Below are 15,275 nucleotides of genomic sequence, written 5' to 3'. Positions count from 1 at the left end.
TTTCCAAACTAAATCGAAAATTAAATTCATTTCAAGTTATTCATTATTTTTATTTTTTTGTTTATTCTTTACTTAAATCTATTATGACATCATCATTCAATCCGTTAAGATTAAGACATTTTTAACAGATCGTTAAACATTTCTTCAAATTCTCTTCTTTTTTTTAATTTCTGTGAGCTGGCTCTAAGTAAATAAAGCTGATTTTCAGTCATTCGTATTATAATTAATGATAAACAAAACAATTAAACATGCTTGATAATACAACATCAAAACCTAAATATTCGGACTTTTTAATACGGTTTCGAAAGCCCGCAATAATTGAAACCCTTACTTCCTTTTCGACACTATTCGTAATTTTCTAAAAGAGCATATTTTACTCTGAAGCGAATGATTTGGTGTAACATGTCCGGTACATACCAAATTTTCATATCGTTCGATAAAACAAGTAGGCCGCTGTTAACATTGTACTATAAAAGTGCTTTTATATTTATCAACCGATGATAAACAAAATTTCCGAAAGTACAACTAATATAGTAAACAACGTCGACAAATCAGATTTCGTTCCCGCCGAACTTCTGCCAAATGCAAATGAATATTCAATCCTTTGTCGTCAAGGTATTCACAAGTCTTACAACCAACTACAAAAATTCGGATTGGCTGTGAGAACGTGCAATTTTGCGAAGACGTAATGATTTCACGCATACCAAAGATTTCCAACGATAAAGCATAAGGCCAATCGTTGACTATTGCTGGCTTACATTTTGAAAATCATGTTTTGTATGTGGTTTGCTCCCGAGTAAATAAAAAAAAAGAAACGTATATCCCCTGTCCTTAAGATGAATTCATAAATATAATATCCCATTTTCCTTAAATACATCCGTTTCTTTTTCTTAATGGCATGCCACTGTACTTATAGATATCTGCTACAACTTTGTCAAATGACCACCTCAGTTTTTCGGGTGCGATGTCAAGTCGGGGGAGTCCGTGCTTTTTTTGTCCGACACTGTATATTCAAATCGAGATGCAATATAAAACAGAATTATTGTAAGGACCAGCAAAGCGGACCGGGTTCAGCTAGTTAAATATAAAACATTAATTTTTTATTATATTATATACCTGCTTTAAAATAGTATCAGCAACAGTTTAATTTCATTTTCTCCGACGAAATAAAAAACGAAAACAAAATGAACTCATATATTAATGCTCGAAACTTAAGCAACTATTTTATTGTTATGATTTTTTACAACATAAACAACATTATTGAAACAGTTCTTTAAGGTCCGTTTAGTTTGACAAAGACTATTTAAATTTTGGTTGTTTCTGCATATTTGGTACCAATTATTTAGAAGTGCAGTTATGGCGCGTACGCGTTTCGGAATAGCATTTAGACTACCAACTATACAATTATTTTAATAATGGTCAGTTCCAAATTTCTATAGCTAACAAACAGAGCATTAGCATAGCAATAGCTTCGCGATTAATTAAAAAGTATAAGGCTACTGGAACAATAGAGGAACACAATACCGGACATCCTAAGAAAATATCACCTTGATTAGATCGATTAGGGAAAGCGATTACATCCACGTTATTGTAAAGCCACAATAAAGCATGGGGATGGAAATGTAATGGTGTGGACTTGTTGAAATACAAACAAAAATAGATCGTTTTGTTAGCATGGACATTTTAGCCAACCAAATGCTTCAATATGCCGAATGGGAAATGATACTTCGATGGGGTTTTCAGCATTATAATGACCCCAAACACTCGTCAAAGTTGGCTAAAGATTGGTTATCAGCTAATGGGATTAAAGTCCTGTATTGACCAGTTCAATCTCCAGACTTGAATCCATAGAGAACCATTTCTGCATTTTAAAGCACAGTATCGGAACTCGTCGTTTTAAAAATAAGCACAAGCTGATGAATTGCTTAAAATCAGAGTGGGAATCAATTCCAATCACATTACTAACAAATCATATAGAATCTATGCCAAAACGATGTGCGGATGTCATAAGAAATGAAGGGTATTTTTGTTTTGGTTTTATTATTACTTCCTATGAAATGGAATTCAACTTTTGTTCTTATTATTATAATGTAGGTACATTATACAATAAATGTCTTATAGATATACACATCTGCTCAAAATAATAGATACACCTAATTGGAAAAAATTTAAATGGCGGTAACATTGAAAATTTCCTCGCAAGCGTTAAGAATACATCATATTATTAAAATTTCTATCTGGCAATGTCATGTCAGTCAAAAATCTGGCAACTATTTGCTTTCATGTTGATTTTTAAAAACGAATTTATTTGAATTACAAAAAATTATTTGCTCATAAAAATAGATACACATCAGTAATTTGTAATTTGTTTATATACAATTTTTTTTTTGTGCAATTTTTTGTTCCTATTTACGTGAAACAGTAAGTTTAATTTAAATTTTAGCAACAATTTTATAAAAAATAGGACTCTTTTGAAGAAAATGGGACGAAATCATCATTGTACCGAAGATGAGAAAAAAATTGTTCAAACGATGAGAAATCAAGGAAAATCATTACGGGAAATAGCAAAGAGCATAGGAAGATCTTTACATTTTGTCCAAAATGCTTTATCTAAAAAACAAAAAAGAGAAACTCGCGGTAGACCAAAGAAAACCAGTCCAGAAACAGATAGGCGGATCGTCCTTATGGTTAAAAAAGACCCTTTCATATCATCGAAAGCTATTTCTGCGGAGCTATGTAACGAAATCAGTCCACAAACAGTTCGTCGTCGTCTTTTACAAGCTAAATTGCCGGGAAGAATTGCCAGAAAAGTGCCACTAATGCGCCAAAAAAATATCAAGACAAGATTAGAATTTGCTAAAGAGCACTTACAATGGTCCGGGTGTGAAGGCGAAAAAAAATGGAGAAATATTTTATGGAGCGACGAAACAAAAATAAATTTGTTTGGAAACGACTGCCAAAGAAATGTACGCCGACCAAAAGGAAAAGAATTCCACGTTAAATTTACAAAAAAGACGGTAAAACATGGCGGGGGAAACATAATGGTTTGGGGTTGCTTTTCATGGAATGGTGTTGGTCCGATATTCCGAATAGAAGATACCATGAATGCTAGTGGGTATAGAGACATATTGGAAAACGTAATGCTTCCATATGCATCGGAAAATATGCCATTAATATGGACATTCCAGCAGGACAACGACCCAAAACATAGTTCAAGATTAGTTAAAAACTAGTTCTTGGAGAATAACGTACCTGTTTTAAGCTGGCCCAGCCAATCCCCTGATTTAAACCCAATAGAAAACTTGTGGAGTGAATTAAAGATAAGGCTTTCGAAGGAAGTTTTCAAAAATAAAGACGATTTATGGGAGAAAACGCAAAAAATATGGTACGAGATTCCATTGGAGAAGTGTCAGAACTTGATATCCAGTATGCCCAGAAGAGTGGAGAAAGTTTTACAAAACAAAGGTGGATATACTGGATACTAGCTTTACTTTAATAATAAACTAATTTTTTTAAGATAAAATTTATTAGCTTTTGTTTAATAAGAATTTTTAAAAATGTATCTATTATTATGAGCACCAAATTTTTCGAAATTTAAGAAATTTAATTTACTTTATAATATTTATTATTAATTATGAAATATTTTGTTTTTGTTTTTTACTCTCCTTTTAACTATAAATAAAAATCGACTGAATTTTTTTTATAATTTTACAATATACCATTATTTTTTTTCGTTTTTAAAAAATAAATTTTGGTGTATCTATTATTTTGAGCAGATGTGTATACTTAATAAAACAATTTAAAAATAATTATAATTATATAACTATAATAATAATAACTTTGATTGTTTTATACGGAAAAGTTGCTTAGGTTTCGAACAATACTGTATCTAAACTTAAATTTATGTTCTAGCCTAGCATTTATTTTGTTTCATTATTTTGAAATTTATAAAATATGATGTTATTTTCTTGGATTACAGGCTTGGCCCATCTGACATACCAGACCATTGGGCATCAACTTTATCAACAGCAACAAAATCATCAACAAGTACAACACAAGCAGAAACTAACTGTTCAGCAAACTCCCTTAATAATACAAATAATTTTACAACAGATTCGACGCTACCAGCAGCAGCTACAACAACGACAATTTCGACATACACATCGGCATCAACGTACACAACGTCAGCAACAGGTGCTGGTTCAGCAACCATTAACAACATTTGCAATCTGCCGCGTTCATCGCCGGCTGCAGCAACTGCTGCTGTAACGGTTTCAAACGCTGGCTCAACCGTGTTAGGGCTGGCACCGGTTATTCCAACCTCGGCCGGTGTTGTACCCCTCCCCACCACTATAGGTAGTGTTGGCAGCGCGGGAGGCGGTGGAGGGGCTGCTACAACATCATCAATTATTGCCAACCATAGAAACAATACAACAACAACGGATTCCATTAACAGCGTTTCGCCAACGGCAGCTGCAAATGTGTTTTTAGCTAGGTTTTCTGCTTTACAACAGCAACAACACCAGCACCACCAACAACAGCAGCAGCAACACAACATATTTTTAAACAACAACAATTCATTGCTTAATAACAGCAACAATTTGTTGCCCTTGCATTTGCAACATCATCAACAGCAACATCCTTCATTGCATAAAGCTGCTACAACAGCTGCCAACATAGCTGCCGCTTTACAACGTTCTGCCAATATGAATGCGGTGGCATCACCGATCTCAACCAATTCAACGACGTCGTCGAATCGAAAAATACGAAGGAAAAACGATTCAAAAGCTAATTTGGTAAGTTAATTGCAAAACGCATATTCAAAAAATTCTTCTTAAAATTTCAATAAATTATTACATCTTTCTTCGTTTTTTTCAGCCACAATCCCAAATAAATAAGTGCAATAATGAAAAACGACGCCGTGAGTTGGAAAACAATTATATCGAGCAACTCTCAGAGTTTTTGCAACTTAATAAACGAGGTGATATGACCTCAACCAAACCGGATAAGGCGGCTATACTAAATCAAGTTGTGAAAACGGTAAGCGTATCTCTCTGGAGAAACAATCCCTTTTCATTTGTTTGCAGTTTGTTCGACATGGCATAGTAAATCTAATTATTGAAATAATTAAATTTATGTATGCCATCAGTTTTATTGTTATTATAAACATTAATCTGCGTGTGGCAAATTGCAATATGATAAAATTATTATTTTTTATTAGATACGTTTACATGAATACATTCTTTTAATTAAATTACCATTGTTGTGGTCTACACATGGTCTCTTATACATATACATATTCGTATGTATCTACTCTATCTCTTTGTGACAACCAGTGAGTCAGATATATACACATTAAGCAATGTTGTTCTGTAAATTAAATTAAATAAGTAAACAGTTTTTTTAACAAAGCTGACAGAAATCAGCACTTTCGGATTTCTCAATTACGATTTTAACGAAATTTACCACAGTTATCATGACTCAAGACCCTAAACAGGTCCAAACATATGACGTTTTGTTTTAAAAAGTTAGTCCAGAACCATATCCGGTTTCGTGGTATAGGCAGAAGTTTTAGTTTGTGGCTCATGATTTTATAAAGAACATAAACATTTTTAAAAACTACCCAGCAGTTCTAGGAGACAGTACCGAACTAGTGATTTTACCCATCATTTAGGGTGGGAGCTAGTTACTTCAATAGAAACGTGACTAGTCATTTTAACACGGACATGTCCTCAATTGTCTCTAATTATAATAAATACCACCAAATCATGGCCGATGTTGTATAAGTACTGAAAAACCAATATATAATAAATAAACCAATTTTTTTTTTCTGAAAAAACATATAAATAATTTTATATTTTTTTTTTTGCAAGTATGAGGAATACTTCCCTTATTTAAAAATTATCTTTTGAAGTATGTCCGCAGTTATTATTAAAATAAAATATATTGGCACATAATCATAGTCAGAAATAAAGTATATTTTAAGAGAAATAAAGTCGTCTTTACTTAAAAGTGGACTTTAGGTCTACCATAGACAAGATAAAATATACATACTTTTGACGTTAAAGTCGACTGTAAATATAAAACCAGCTGAAGCTGTTTTTAACTCATTTAACAAGTAAAAATGTTCGACAAAATGTGAAAAATGTTTAAGTTACAAGATATTGGTAGAGATTTTGCAATTATTGAACATTTATTAATTAAATTAGTACCAAAATATCCTAAATATGTTATTAATCTTATCTTTTCCATTTTTCCACCACAAACAACTTTTTTTCTTTAGTTGTCCCGGTTACTTTTATTGTTTACCTTTTTTTGTTTTTTTTTTTTTTTTTTTCATTTTTCTATATCAGCTGTTCAGCGGTGCCACTTGTCTATATTATGTTGCATATTGTATGAAAGCATTTCCTACATTTGAGGTGGCACCCAGTTAAAGTCGGTTCAATTTAAAACACACTTTAATTTTGACTATAGTTGCAAAATAATTAAAAGCAGGTTTTTATTTTAAAGTTGTTTCTAAAAAGAACCGACTTTATTGTTTGACTATGATTATGGGCCATTGTATTTCAAAATAATTTAAAATATTTAATGAAAAATTTTATTGCGTTTGGTGCGTGAACTTTTTTTAACAACCGCGAAAAAATAATACCGTGGTTTTTCATATTTTGTAATGCTCTATCCGACTAAGCTATACCTATTTGCATATTTGCAAAAAATGTCAGTAGTTATTAGGGTATTCAATTAATCGGGTTTCTGATTTAATCGGTTAATCGAGCAAATAATTAATCGTGGTTTAGATTTATTCGGTTATTAATCGGTTAATTTAAAATTATTCGATTAACCGAATAATTTATATTTTCATTTTAAATTGAAAATACAACAACGAATTTTGTGTACAAAAACATAACAATTCAACCAAAAAATAATAGCAAATATGGTATTAGAGATCCTTTTGTATACACATGTGAGTTTTTTAGGGTTTTAATGAAAACATCTGAAATAATCTTTTAAAAAAACAATATAATTTAAATGTTTTCCTTTAAACAATTTTTTTCTTTAGATTTAATAAAACTTGACTTGGAAAATCTCTCTTGTATTGTTGGAGTAATCGAAATCATGATAAAGAATATCCAATATATCAGTTTCTTTTTTAGTTATACCATTGGAGTCCTTCTTGGATTGTTTTAGATATTGAATACTTTTAATAGTTTCGTTAAGTTCTGATAAAAAATTCTTTTCCAAAAAAATTTCGTCTATACATGTAAATACAAACAAAGTTTCAAATACATGTAAATTAAATATGTCAGTTTTTATACTCACTAAAAATGTTTCTTGAATGTTCGAAAAAATATGTAATTTCAATTTGAAATTTGTTTTTTAATTGAAATGGAAAAATAAGTACAAAAACATATGTCTGTTAAAGTGCAAAAAAAGGAATTTCGGTTAATCGGTTAATCGACACAAATTAATCGGTTTATTTGTTATTCGAAAATCGACAATTTTAAATTATTCGGTTAACCGATTAACGGTTAATCGATTGAATACCCTAGTAGTTATATCCCTAGTATACATACTTAGAATATAAAATACGCATTTTTATAACATACTTCTTAAAATCACTAAAAATTTTCGTAATATTGTCTTCTTTCATCCCTAATGCGTTTTCCGATTTTTGGTAAAAACCATCTCATGCTAATCATAATTAAAATTTGATCATTTTGAAATTTATTATCACCTCGACTTTATGATTTGAAACAGAAAATGTTCCAAGTCCTAAAAAAGGACCTATAACACGCAAACGCTCTTATAACTGTGATTATTTGTCAATTTAAAAAAAATACAAAATTTGATTTGTGTAAATCGGTTAAAAACTAATAACGTTATAGTACTTTTTCTAAAGAGTGAAAATCCGATTTCGGATATATTATAATGTTATTAATTTCAAAAAAAAATTAAAAATTACATTCTGATTTTTTTACACTTTTACACATAATACCGTGGTTTTTCATATTTTGTAATGCTCTATCCGACTAAGCTATGCCAATTTGCATATTTGCAAAAAATGTCAGTAGTTATATCCCTAGTATACATACTTAGAATATAAAATACGCATTTTTATAACATAATTCTTAAAATCACTAAAATTTTTCGTAATATTTTCTTCTTTCATCCGTAATGCGTATTCCGATTTTTGGTACTTTTTCTAAAGAGTGAAAATACGATTTCGGATATATTATAAGGTTATTATTAGCAAAAAAATGGAAAATTACATTCTGATTTTTTTACACTTTTACACAACAAAAACTTGAACAAAATTCCACAAAAAAAATACAACTTTTTTTATTTTTTCTTGTTTTTGTTTTTTAAAAGTGTTACTAAATGTCTTAATCACGTTATGTTTTTCTTTGTTATTAAGGGTACTCATTTAAACGCTTAAGTCTGCTTTTACACAGGGCAAGAAAAATTGCCCTGTGTAAAAGCAGACTAAGTTTCCCATTTGTTCAATTGTGCAAATTTGCGCGACGTGTTTCATGAACCCACCTTTTCAATTTTGTGCAAGTTAATACATTAAATTTCTCTCTATTTGATAAAAATGTAAAAAAAAAATAAATTCAACAAAAGCTTTAAAAAAAGTTTTTCAAATTGTATAAATTTAAATTCTAGAAATGTTGAATGAAAGTTAAATCTTTGGAACAAACGATGGTATACATAGTTTGAAAGAATTTGTTTATGTTCTAGCTGTTGGTTAATGTTTCCATACACAATAATATTCAATCCAATCATTCTGTTCCAAAGATACACAATTTTTATACATATGTATTTTATTTGATTTTTATTTCTCATAAATAAAAGTAAACAAAAGCAGCTGATTCATCGGAGTTGTGCAAACGAATTTCCATACATTTTTTGACAGTTCATTTGCGAGAGTGTAAAAATGCACATATTGCACAGTTTGCGAGGCTTTTATGCGTTTACACGAGGACCCTTATTATTTCTTTCCGATTATTAAAACAAAAATGGAAAATTGCGCTTTGATTTTATTACAATTGGTTATAGTTTGTTAAAAATATGTACAATTTTTGGTGAATTTTTTTTAATTATAATTTCTTTGTATTTTTATCGTTATAGTATCGTGATATTTGTGACAGAGGCCAAAGTCGTGATATTTCTTCGTCATCGTCAACACTGGCATCGGCAGGAAACACATCATCTCCATCAACAACAACAATTTCTTTAACAACGGCGACCTCGGCAAATAGCGCGATCACCAATAAAAATAACAGTAATAACCAAAACACCTCAACACGTTGCAGTCGTTGTGCCACTGATAACTGCTCCATACATCCGGTGCAACAAGGTGAAGTGTCATCAACAGAACCACCACTGCCAGAACCATCACTGCTAAACGGACAAGTGCCTGAAATTTCGGCATATTTTGAAGCATTAGAACATTACATCTCATCGGTGGGCTGGGTTCTGTTGCAGGTTAATTCAGCAGGCATTATTGAATCGTGTACTCAAAATATACGAGAACTGATTGGTTATGAGAAACAAGAGTTATATCGTCAACCGTTGTATATGTACCTATATCCTGGAGATCATGCCAAATTGGACCCTATTATAAGAAATATGTCTTCATCATCTTTGGGTGGGAACAGTGGCAGCAGTGGAGGTGGTAATGGTGGCATTCATGATGTCAATTCTGCATGGGGTCTGGGTGGTGAAACGGAGGATCATACTAGTAATTGTAGTAAACCGGAGCGTAGCAATTCGACCAAAGTTCGAATGCTAGTCAAAGATATGCGTTCAGCAACACAAACCTCAGGTTCTTCAACAACCACAAATAATGATAATAGTAATTCAATGGACCAAAAACCAAAATATGAGGAAGTTGTTTTAATGGCTGCTCCTGTTAAAGGTATGTACAAAGAATGATATTTCACGATTGTTTTTATTAATGGATCTCATTGTTTTTCTTTTAGACGATGGCGATTCGTCCTCGGTTTTGTGTCTTATAACAAGGCCTGAAGATGAATCACCATTGGAAATGAACATTCAACAGCATGTTCAACATCCGACTATCGAACAAGTAACCTTTAAACTTGATATTCATGGAAAAATTATAACATTAGATGCCACCACTTTAAGGGAGCCTTTTAAAATGCATCTATCGCAATGGTCAGGGCGATTGCTGCAAGATTTGTGTCATCCTCAGGATTTGTCCGCTTTAAAGACACATTTACGTGATATACAAGATTCCACCGCCGGCCTTAATTCTATAAATGCGTCGCAGTCACCTGGAAGTGGAGTAGGCATTAATCCACCCATATCGAATGTTACATCTAAACCATTTCGTTTACGTTTGGGTGCACCAGACGTTTATGTGCACGTGAAAGCAAATTCAAGATTATTTATTAATCACACACCTGGAGAAAGTGACTTTATAATGTCGGTCCAAACTTTGTTAAATACGGAAAATGATATGAATAGTAATAACACCGGCATGATGACTGGAAACAGTGGACTGTTAACCACCGGTATGGCTGCCATGTCTCCTGGATCTTCATTGGTATCTTCGTTGGTTTCCAATTTGTCCATGGACTCGTTTGTTAACAACAACTCAGTTTCCTCACCTCTGGTTAATGTCTCTGGTTTGGGGGGATTAGTTGGTGGAGGCGGCATGCCTCCTCATACGACCCAAACAACAAATGTGGGTGGTCCTCTAATGACATCGGCAGTTATTAATGGTAATGGAGGTGGTGGAAGTGGTACCGGTGGGGGAGGTCCAGTGACTGTTAATAACGGTTCTGGTATGAGTTCCCAAAGATCTGCTTACACAACTGCTACTACATCAGGAGTTGCTTCTAATAATTCTTCGTTAGTTAATTCATTCACAGCTTCACCTGCTGGACATGAAGGTCCTTCATTTTATAGTAATGAATTCGAATTAGACTTGCCACATTCCTCATTTGAAATTGATCCATCCGTCTCGGCATGGAATGATTCGAGACCAAATTCCCGTGCATCTGTGACTACACCTGTAAGTACACCGAGGCCTCCTTCGGCGGGGCATGGCTTTAGTCCAGCTGTGTGTCCGTCACCATCTACACCCTATCAGTTGTCTTCACATTCAGCGGCTAGTTTGCCTTCTCCGCAGTCGAATGCGAGTCAATCGGGAGCTTCAGTAGGAGGCGGGCCAGGTCCATTTGGTTTCGGTTTTCCCTCATTCGAAAATACTAGTGAGAAAGTGGATAAGGATAATTTAAACAACAACAACAATACCGGTAGTAGTAACAATAACAACATGTCGAGTGGAAGTGGTGTCAGCATGACTGGAAGCGTATCTAACGGGGGTAATCAAATGATGTTAGGCAGTGCTGGAGGTCCCGTATTAGCAACTAATCCACAGCAACGGAACCAACCACAACATACAACCCAAAAACCATCAACGGAATCAGAACGGCTAAGGCATTTACTCACCAATAAAACTCACTCTTCTGCCACAACATCTCTACATGGATCGGATGGTGATGATACCAAGGTTTGTTAAAATATTACTTTAGCATGCATAAATTGTAACTCATTTTTGTTTAAAGTAAGCGCCAATTTCTGTTTGAAATTTTGGGACCTAAGTTTTCTGTCACTACCACAATATTTATATATGTATATGAAACTGTTTCGACCAAATGTTAGGATATTTTACACTGAAAAACTTTTCGTACGATTTATTTATTTTGTTCTTGTAAGAAATGTGAGTAGTCATAATTCAAATCAGTTCAAAAAAAGAAAATAAATAATAATCAGAAGTGATTCATCATAAATCAATAACAGCGTGAGAATTCTTCATGCCTCTTCATTCTTTATGAGATTTTAATTTTATAAAATAACTTGGAAACTAAAGCTAATTTTAAATTACTGACAGTATCCTGGAATTGAACGTAATCTAATTTATATTTTTCAACCTTATTGAACAATATATCTACCCGATTTGAAAAAACTTGAAATGTTTTTGAAAGACAACTTATTAAACATTTTCGTAAACTTTTTTTAGTTTTACAAACAAGAAGACGACAAGGAAAGTTTACAATCCAACATGACTGGAATGTTCAAAATGGGACAAGGCTCTATTGGTCAAGGAGCTATGGGAACTTCTCGTATGTTTAGTATGCAAAAAAATGCCAATTCAAGTAATCCTATGTTATTATCGGTAAGTTTTACTTTTGGAAATTTTAAGAAACACTCACAGCTTATTTGATGCAGGTAAAATTATTTTAGAAAATCGAACATTTTTTTGAACATTAAATAATTTACCTGCATCAAATAAGCTGTGAGACATATATTTTTTTGGAGGATGAAGTTATAACACAAATTTACGTTGTTTTTATTGCAGTTACTTAAATCTGAAGATGACGAAAAAGGAGGTCCATCTATGGGGCGTTCTGGTGATATGGTTCGCATCAAAGATGAACCTCATGGATCTCATGGTGGTGCACATAGTAATCCGAACAATTTGTCACCCGAAGATTTAAGGCGCATCCTAAAACATCAGGGTGATCCTGCAATGACACGCAAACGTTCTTTAAATGATCCTGATGATGGTCTGTCGGCCAAAAGAAGCGACGATCGCCCCTCGAAATTATGTGAAACCAATAAAATGTTGGCACGTTTATTAAGAAATCCTCCAAAGAATATCACCATGAATATACAAACGGGTATCAAGATAATTCCTGATAAAGTACCAGCAGCCGTCGGTCGTGTTTCCTCGACTCTTAGTGGTCTTAGCAACGCGTCTACATGCAATAGTAGTGGCAGTATGTCATCTATGAATAATAAAAGTTCAGCAATAACAACAATGGCAGGGTCTGGTGCTCCGGCGGGTACTGGCCGAGGCAGAGGACAACATAAGCAAACGCTTCAGCCACAACAGCCTTCCGACGTCTACCTCACTCAACAGCAACAACAGCAGCAACAAGGTTTAGATCCTATTCCAGGTGGAACAAATTTACAACGACCACCTCAGTCGCACCAGCAAACGCATGGACAAATGGAATTTTCCTCATCCTCATCAACCACGGTGGATCACCCGTTTGCCACTCCTCCTCTAAATACAACGGCTCCCTCAACAACATCTACCTCAACTTCTAATGTGACAATTGGTACCTCCTTAGCTGGCTTGGGTGATGGGGATTCCGAACTCTCCAAAATACTTGATAGTGTTATGGACTACGTAACCGATGATCAGCAGTTTGCACCCACTACCCCTACCGGTTTGACACCTCAACAAATTAACGAACGTTTAGCTATAAGCGAAATACAAAAATCGCTTATGGTCGAAACTTCAGCATTTAGAAATGGTCCTAATGCCATGATTGGTAATCAAACCGCCCAACAAATGTTGCAACAACAAATGCAGCAACAACAACAGCATTCCCAGCTACAGCCCCCTGCATACCCGGGCAGTATGATGACAGGAACTGGTGCGAATACAAGTAGCATGACACCACAGCAGTTGCAGCAACAACAAATACAAATGATGCGCATGCAGCAAATGTTGGAAACTATGAGAGCCAATCAAAATTTCCAAAGACCTCCTCCAAATTATCCAGCACGTGGTAGGGCACCTCCTATGAATGCTGTAGCAACACCAGGTGGTGTAATGTCTGCAACACAGCGATATCGGACTTTGGCTCAGCAACAAATTGTCCAACAGCAAAAGGAACGACTGTTGCAGCAACAGCAAAAACAACACATGTTAGTGCCAGAAAACGCAACTGCACGCAATGACCAGTTGTGTAAGTTTTTCAGTTATAATTTTTGTTTTTTTTTTTCCAAAAACTAATTCAATTAATGTAATTAATTATTTCAGGCTTAAATCCCAACATCGGTACTCTGCTCAACACTGTCGCTCCAAATGTTACCTTGTCACGCACAAATATGCCACCCGACTCACAATTAAGTCCAAATTTTGCCCAAACCATGCTGCAACAACAATTAAGTCCGAGCCACAGAAATGCTCCTTTTAGTCCACAATCTAATCCAGGTAACGTAAATATAAATTAATTAAATTAAATGTCATCAAATAATACATGTGACATCAAACTAAATTTCCAGGCTATGGCCCTCAATATTCCCAAAGTGGACAGCGCTTGTCACCTCAACAACAACAGCAATTATCGCAACAAGCCTCAGCACAACAGCAACAACAACAAATGGCATTCCAGAGTAGTAACGCCGCCCAATTATCACCAAGGCAACCGCATTTCGGCAACCAAGGATCTAATACTCCCGGAAATGCTGGCATACCTTCACCTGGTATAGCACAGAATGCTTCGACACAACAGTGGTCAGCACAGGCTCCAGTTAATCCCCAACAAAGAGCTCATTCGCTACAGCAGCATAACCCTATGTTAAGTGCTCAATTACAGGTAGGTTAACAGCAACTTACAATCAAGCAACAAATAACATAAATAAAACTGATGTTTTTCCAAAACAGGGTGTTAGTCCTTACAATGCCCGCCAGTACCAACAACGAGGACGAAGCCTAAATTCTCCTGGTGGAGCGGTACCGTCCGGTCCAAGTGTTTCGTCTGGTCCACAAGGTCCTGCAGCTGCTGGATTACAGCGTCAAAATTCATTTCAAACTAATGACGGTGGTGGTTTTGCATCCACAACACCAAATTCCCCCTCGCCACAGTCTCCGTATGGAGCTGGTAATGTGTTCCAACAGCAACAGAGTCAGCAGCAACAAATGCAACGCATGCAACGACAAACAAGTATACCGCAAGCTTCACAACACCTACCAGGTAAGATATTATTATATTAAGGTTTTTCTCAAGGAATCGAAATACAGCAACTATGTACTATGTAACATTGCGGTTCCAAATTCTATCAAAAAGAAGTCGATTGTCTATTCGAGTTAAAAGTCCATTTTTTTAAATATATGTACAATGAATCTGTTAAACCACTTACATTATTAAGGCATAGCAATTGGGATTAATTCAAATACTGATTCATGTAATATGAATATGTAACATTAAAGCTCTAAACTTAAGACGAACGAAGGAAATATGTATAAGATCTTTCCATAATTATTTCAATTTAAAATGTAGAAATTTGAATTTTAATTAATGTAAAATCAAAAACAAATCTAGGATCTCCACGCTCATTTGGTACAAATCACAACCAGAATCACAGTCACATTCACAACAATAATAACAGTCATCAGCACCAACATCATCAACATCAGCATTCACATCATCTTCATCAAATTAACG

General features: G+C 34.3%; 1 protein-coding gene across 1 annotated transcript in view; it reads left to right on the top strand.

The window, feature by feature from the left end:
* tai (taiman) overlaps positions 1 to 15,275 on the top strand; it is a 126,697-nt gene that overhangs the window by 101,025 nt on the left and 10,397 nt on the right. Inside the window, exons 3-11 of the mRNA XM_065502396.1 lie at positions 3,980 to 4,796; positions 4,879 to 5,040; positions 9,130 to 9,919; positions 9,984 to 11,542; positions 12,053 to 12,208; positions 12,392 to 13,793; positions 13,868 to 14,041; positions 14,113 to 14,426; positions 14,495 to 14,804. Coding sequence (XP_065358468.1) covers positions 3,980 to 4,796; positions 4,879 to 5,040; positions 9,130 to 9,919; positions 9,984 to 11,542; positions 12,053 to 12,208; positions 12,392 to 13,793; positions 13,868 to 14,041; positions 14,113 to 14,426; positions 14,495 to 14,804 — 5,684 coding nt within the window. The remainder of the gene's footprint in view (positions 1 to 3,979; positions 4,797 to 4,878; positions 5,041 to 9,129; positions 9,920 to 9,983; positions 11,543 to 12,052; positions 12,209 to 12,391; positions 13,794 to 13,867; positions 14,042 to 14,112; positions 14,427 to 14,494; positions 14,805 to 15,275) is intronic.

Source organism: Calliphora vicina, chromosome 2, assembly GCF_958450345.1.
Source record: "Calliphora vicina chromosome 2, idCalVici1.1, whole genome shotgun sequence".
In the NCBI taxonomy this organism is placed as follows: Eukaryota; Metazoa; Arthropoda; class Insecta; order Diptera; family Calliphoridae; genus Calliphora; species Calliphora vicina.
This window is presented reverse-complemented; position numbering and strand designations above follow the sequence as displayed.